General features: G+C 36.4%; 1 protein-coding gene across 1 annotated transcript in view; it reads left to right on the top strand.

Annotated features, from left to right (window-relative positions):
* Positions 1-5272: 5272 nt before the first annotated feature.
* LOC106778973 overlaps positions 5273-7098 on the top strand; it is a 10521-nt gene continuing 8695 nt past the window's right edge. Inside the window, exons 1-3 of the mRNA XM_014666982.1 lie at positions 5273-5715; positions 5822-5933; positions 6036-6276. Coding sequence (XP_014522468.1) covers positions 5273-5715; positions 5822-5933; positions 6036-6276 — 796 coding nt within the window. The remainder of the gene's footprint in view (positions 5716-5821; positions 5934-6035; positions 6277-7098) is intronic.

Raw genomic sequence — 7098 nt, 5'->3', positions numbered from 1 at the left:
TTTTTTATTCAAACGTGGGTCAAAGGGGATGGTTGACTGGAGGATATGCCGCGGTTCCCCTCTGAACCGCGGCATATTCTTTCGTTTTATTTACAGAACTGCCACCGCGCACCATTATGCTGCAGTTTCTGGTGAACCGTGGCATAATGTGCGCTGTAAAAACCCAATTTTTTACTAGTGTACTAACGGATGTTTCCGTTGTTCAAGACAAATATTAAAGAGCTCAACTCATCAACAGTTTTTTCTTCGATAATGTTATATATCAAGCCGTCAAAATATTGAGGGAGACATTTGTTGGTATTATCAATTTACTGGTGTCTAATGTATTGTTGATAATTATCTAGGAATTTCATAAATTCTAGTTGGGATTGGATGTAATTTCTCTAACTCTTTGTACCTCACTTGATTCAATATATATTATGTTCTTGCTTTACAAGTTGATTATTTGATTTGCTTTTATTACTTTGATGACTTGATCAATCATCGTACTTCATCATCTTAAATGTAATGAAAACTTGTTTAAAGCTTAGATCAAATTTCCTAATGTGTGGTAGATACCAAACATAGATTTACAACTTTAGTTGGTTTAAAAAGTCTTATTCATTAATACAATGGGTCATTCAACCAAAGGTGTGACATCACACTGGTTATAATAACCTCGGGTTCTAGTATTGTACAAATATTGGAGTAGAATTACATTAAAGAATACTTCCAAGAATACTAAAGTAAAGAACATAACTTATACAAAGTCAAGAGTAGTGCAGTTGAGTCAAAAGAAGCCAAGTTCAATCCCAACATCATAATCAACATCACTTATCACTTATCTTTGTTATTTGTCAAACTTATATTCAAAATTGTCAAACCTTTATCATTGTTCTATTACAAATTTAAATAGATTATAGATAATTGATTTATCAAATCAATTTCCCGTGGATACGACTTTATTGTACTACAATCACATCAGTACACTTGTTGGATAAATTACACCCTTAGTAAGAGCTCAACATTTTTTCATCATGTATAACCTAATATTCTCCAACGTGGTTATAATCAGCTTACTCCTTACATCAATAAAGACACTATTAAATGCCTCACTCATGTTGTTGATTAGTATGTCACACATTACTTGATTTGTGAACCTAGATGTACACTAATACATGTTTCAATCATAAATAAATATTACACATGGACCAAATTCTTACACTTAATTACAATGTTAGCATCTCGACCCACTGCAGTTGAAAACTGACCTCATACTGGTCTTTCAAAATGCAACCATCTAATCCTATAATGGAATAACAAAAGACAAAACTATCTATGCATGCTTTCAAATGAGTGTAGAATCTCAAATATTGATTCATCATCCCCATCTTCGACTTGAACTTACTATAGATTCAAGGTTAGATCTCAACAATTCATATACATAGTCATAAATTCTTATGAATTTCACTTTCAATTGTTTGACTTGTTTGATATTAACTACAAAATTCACTGTTATTAATGGTCATAATTCATCAATGATTAATAAAATTCGTTGGAAAGTCATAATTATTGACGACATAATATAGGTACGTAATTTTCTCATCTATAAGGGTTTGTGAAATGTTTTGGTAATTGTCGACGATATATACTTCCTCATTAAGTTCATATTATTGACGAACCTTTAGCTATTTATAAATTATTTTCAGTTCTAACATATTTCTTTCAATAATAAAGGTGATGATCTATCGGTAAGTTGAGAGAGACATGTCTGATGAATTTTTTTGTCGGTAACTATATTGTATACGACTAGTGCACAAGTCTCTCCGATGGTTGGTCGTCCTTCCTTACTTTGTTCTCTTTTTATCTTTAATCCTCTCCAAGAACGCAATCCACTATGATGAGTTGTTGACCTGCACAAGACACTCTGACGCTCAAATAAGATATGTTTCATAAAGAGGTCTATATTTTATTAAGATAGAAGAGGATGTTTGTACCTGGACATCAATTGTATATTTATAGAACTTGTGGCAGCCAAGTCTATTGATTAACCATTAGTGTAGTATATTTTTAGGCAATCAAACCCAATAATCAATAATTAATATCGTATATTTGTAAAGCATAAGGAAATCTGACCCATTAATACCTGATAATTGTCCATGAATGACCATTAACTTTGATTGATATATTTCATATAGTACAACTAGCCTAAGATAGAACAACATGAGACTTAAAATCATACTTTCTATTGTGAACTATAAGCCACAAATACATATATCTGTTTGTGGAAATAATTAATATTGTCTTTCCTTAATCCAAAAGTCTTATTGCTGGATTTAGTTGAATATTTTGGAGATTTCATCTTTATTTTTCTAAAGGAAAGTCCAAACCTAAAATACTACAATCCCAAAATAAGTCCTACAACTAAATTTAGTTCAAAATAACAATTCAATTAGCACAAATATAAAAATGTACAAATTAAAGGGAATATAACATAATAATGACTACAACTATAGTAAAAAGAAATTATGAAGGCAATATTAATCTTGAGTGGGTAGAGAGTTGCAAAAGTTTGGAGGTTTTGTCCAACGTTTGAATCTTTCAGATTGGGTTTCAAATAGGTTTTACATAATCTATTAGTTTTTCATGCAAGAGATGCAGGTAGAAAGGAACATAAACACATAATCTATTAGTTTTACATAATCAAAGAACATGACTCAAAATAATCACTAGTGCAAAATTGGGCTTTAATGTCACCCCATAGACGTCGGACCAGAAAACACCCAACGTAAATTATTGACCGATGGCATTTTCGTAAATAAGTTGGGCATATAGACGTCGGTTAGGAGGGGCACCGACGTTTATAATATTATAGACGTCGGGGCCCCTACTAATTGACGTCTATATGTTTGACAGGTACGTGAAAAGCCATTTCTTTCCACCATATAGACGTCGGTTCGGAGGGACACTAACGTCTATAATATAATAGATGTCGGTACCCCTCCTAACTCACGTTTATATGTCTGACAGGTACGTGAAAAGTAATGTTTTTTCGCCATCCAGACGTTTGATCCCGCCACCCCGACGTCTATATGCGATTATAGATGTCGGCTCCCCTATACCCGACGTCTATATATACCATGAATATTATTTTTTAAATCGAATGGACGTCACATTAGTGAGGTCCCCGACGTATATGCGAGAATAGACGTCGGTCGTTGGGGGAAACCGACGTCTGATTTCCTATTATATAAGCCATTGCGAACCAGCAGTTACGCGCACTTCATCGTCTTTCTTCGCCTTTTCTCTCTGCGACATTGCATTTCCAGGTACGTTTGATATCTTTTGGAACCGTTTAAAATCATGTTTACTCCGATTAAAGTAATATTTGATGTGTTATCTTTCGTTTCAACCGACTAAAATGAGTTTTCGTTATGTTTTGGTGCAGTTTTTCTCGTCTCTTTGGGTATCGTAGTGCACCTTCTCCCTTTGCTAGCTTTCTCACTACAAGAAACGCACTTATTACTGGCAGATATTTACCGAAGGACTTTCTCCCCAAGCAATTAGAACCCATACCCTTCTTCGATTGAAAGAACCTCTAAACCCTATTCTGCTCTTCCTTCGAGTGTGAGTGTGAGTTGTCTTCTCCGTTTTTGTTCGCATCAGAGTGGCATCCTTCTCCATCTTCGTTCGCGGCCAGTGGTAAGTCTTCCCATCGTTCTCCGTTATTTTCCCCCAATTATGGAATAAACTGAGTGGAATTTGTGATTACTATTTCAAACCTCGGGAAAAAAGTAGCATTGTGTGACATTCAACATAGGAGTATTATGTGATCGTCATCCATACTATTTCTGTGTGTTCTGCAGCTGCGCGAGTAGGTTAGAAGCTTTATATTATTGATTTTTTGACGCCTATTGTTTATTTTCTTCCAATGTTTTTAGTTTTTGACATAATCTGTGTGCGTTGATTGTGGCTTTTTGGGAGTCAGTTGCTCCCTCCAAGGTCAAATATTTTGCTGATTTTTCCCCCAAAAGTAATATCTTCAAGAAAATTCCATGATGTAAATTCTTTTGTAAACATTGGCACACTGGATTAACCATCCACTGAGAAATCACTAATGATTGATAAACAAAGTGCTATATTTGACAAAGGTGGATAGTTGATGTAGTTAGTGAATGATGGACACCTTAATAAATCTAAAGTCATCAAATAGTAACATCTCTTTAGTTTTGTTTATGTATTCAGGCTTAGTTACCTTGTAAATGAATTCACTTTGTTACTTGTGGAGTTATCACCATTATGTTTGAGTAGTGAAGAAGCAAGAAAAAGAGACCAAGACTGTGAAACATAGCGTAAAAGAGTGTGAGGAACATAATCAAGTGTCTTCAGTTACAAAAGCAAGTTAATAAAAAGTTAGGTTTGTTTTTCATAGAACTTGATAACAATTGTTAAACAGTCCATATTAAAGGGGGAGTTATATTAATTATTCCTTTTGATTAAAATTAGTGCAATGATTGCAAAATGTTGCGGATAATGTTTAAGGGAAAAGAAAGTGTCCTTAAGCTTTCACATAGATAACCAAGATACATAAGTGTCCCACTGATGAAAACTTATGTAATGACAAAAAGTGAGATTTGTAATTAGTTGTTGATATATATGTCATAAAATTTTGATGGAAATTTGAATAGGTGGTGGAGACAAGAAAGGAGTGTTTGTGAAGATGTTAGTGTCCTTCATTGAATCCTGATCAATCTGGAAAATGGTGTAGGGGTCTCATAATACTTTCAACTGATAAAGTGTCTTGATTCCATTTAAAGAATCACCATCATACCCATTTGACACCCAGACATTGTCCGGAACATATAAACCTTAAGATTTGAAAAAGAAATACCCTTCTCAAGACATTGCCTACCAAGTTGACGAAATGTCACATGATATTCAAAATATTGAAGTTGAACGTGTATCTGGATTGCATGACCCTAACGGTGATTTTGAAGAATTACAAGGACAAATACAAGAAGAAGGAGAAGAACCTGTTGAAGAAGAAGAAGAAGAAGAAGAAGAAGAAGAAGAAGAAGAACAAGAACAAGAAGAAGACCAAGATGAAGAAGAAGAAGATGATGATGATGATTGAAACTTTAATTTTAAAACACATTGTGCATTCTCCAAACTTTAATTTGAAAACATAATGTATTTTTGTATGATTTAATATTCAAATGTAATATATATTCATTTGTTGTGCCATGAGTAAATTATTTAACTTGATTTCAATCATAACAATTTAACTACAGTAATGACAGGACAACAACAATCACGTCCTGATAAAGGAAAGGCCGTAGCAAAACCTAAAAGGAAACGACAACCAAAATATATACTAAGGATTCCTACTTTTGTTGCCTGGACTACACCGGATGTTGGGCCCTCACATGCTCTACCCCGTCATCATCTTTCCACACCACACCCTCCTATTCATCTCACACCAGACCCTGTGGTACAGCCAACACAAGATCCTACTAGTCTTCCCTCACCTACACATCTTGGAACACCTATTGTAGGTTCTTCTATACCCTCCTCATCCTCCATACCGCCATCTGATGATCGTCCCCCACGATCTGATGATCGTCCCCCACCATCTGATGATCTTCCCCCACCATCTGATGATCATCATTCAGCTGGTGATGATGGTGATGACCCTGCTCCTACTGATCGACCGCTGATTGAACCTTATGGGAAAGGGTAACATCCAACCAAATTTCTTACTAATTTGTTTTACATTAATTGTTTAACTTATGGTTATTTGAAATGACTTTTATGTATTTATATGCTGGTTTGTGCCATCTAGAGTTGCTTCTCAGGCCATAATAAGGTCAATTAAGCAACAATTTCTAAATCCTTGGCCAACATGGGGAGCAATATCAGATGATGACAAAATACCATTGTGGGAGCGATTTAAGGTTAAACGAAGACAACTTGCATTTGTTATTTACTATTTTGACCATGTTCTGATGCAACACATTTAGTAGTTTACATAATCTTTATATGAGTTGTTGTCACAGATGAAGGTTCAGTGGTTACCTAAACATGAAGTTCAAATTCACCGCAATTTCAACACGAAGGCGTCTCATAGACTCTCTGAGATGTTTCGAGAAGCAAGGATAGATGGAGAATGCCCCTACTGGATTGGGGAGCAAATCTGGACCTCCTTACTGGAGCATTGGAATTCGCCACAGTACCGCGCCAAGTGTGCAATCGCCCAGAAGAATCGGGCTTCAGAAAAGGGCGGTGTTCTCCATACAGGTGGATCAATCACAGTACATGAACATGTCATTCGTATGGCACTAGTAAAAAATTGGGTTTTTACAGCGCACATTATGCCACGGTTCACCAGAAACCGCAGCATAATGGTGCGCGGTGGCAGTTCTGTAAATAAAACGAAAGAATATGCCGCGGTTCTCCTCTGAACCGTGACATATCCTCCAGTCAACCATCCCCTTTGCCCCACGTTTGAATAAAAAATGAAATAACAGGGGTATATGCCGCGGTTCTTTGGGCAACCGCGGCATATACCCAAGTCAACTTATTACAGGGGCTGACTTAGTCAGAGAATGTCAGAAGTTACAGGGGTATATGCCGCGGTTCCCCAGCGAACTGCGGCATATAACCCTGTCATTCCCAAGAAGGGAGCTGGGTAGACAGAAGTATTCAGAACGTTACAGGGGTATATGCCGCGGTTATATGGGGAACCGCGGCATATACCCCATGTAACTTCTGAAGTAACCCATCAGTCACCCATCAGTCAGGGAATTTCAGAAGTTGTAGGGGTATATGCCGCGGTTCTCTGTGGAACCGCGGCATATACCCTTGTAACGTTCTAAATACAATAACTCCCTCCAACTGCCTTCTTGGAAATGACAGGGGTATATGCTGCGGTTCCCCAGGGAACCGCGGCATATACTCCCACCTGAAATAAATTTAAAATGAATTTGAAATATTTCGAGGAATATACCGCGGTTCAGCGGGCAACCGCGGTATATAGTGCCATAATAATTTTCAAAAATGCCATTTAGGTTATTTTTTTAATGACTATAGGCCGCGGTTTGCTGTGAAACCGCGGCATAT

Source organism: Vigna radiata, unplaced genomic scaffold (genome assembly GCF_000741045.1).
Source record: "Vigna radiata var. radiata cultivar VC1973A unplaced genomic scaffold, Vradiata_ver6 scaffold_299, whole genome shotgun sequence".
Taxonomy (NCBI): domain Eukaryota; kingdom Viridiplantae; phylum Streptophyta; class Magnoliopsida; order Fabales; family Fabaceae; genus Vigna; species Vigna radiata.
The sequence above is the reverse complement of the archived record's forward strand: the minus strand, read 5'-3'. Positions and strand labels throughout refer to the sequence as shown.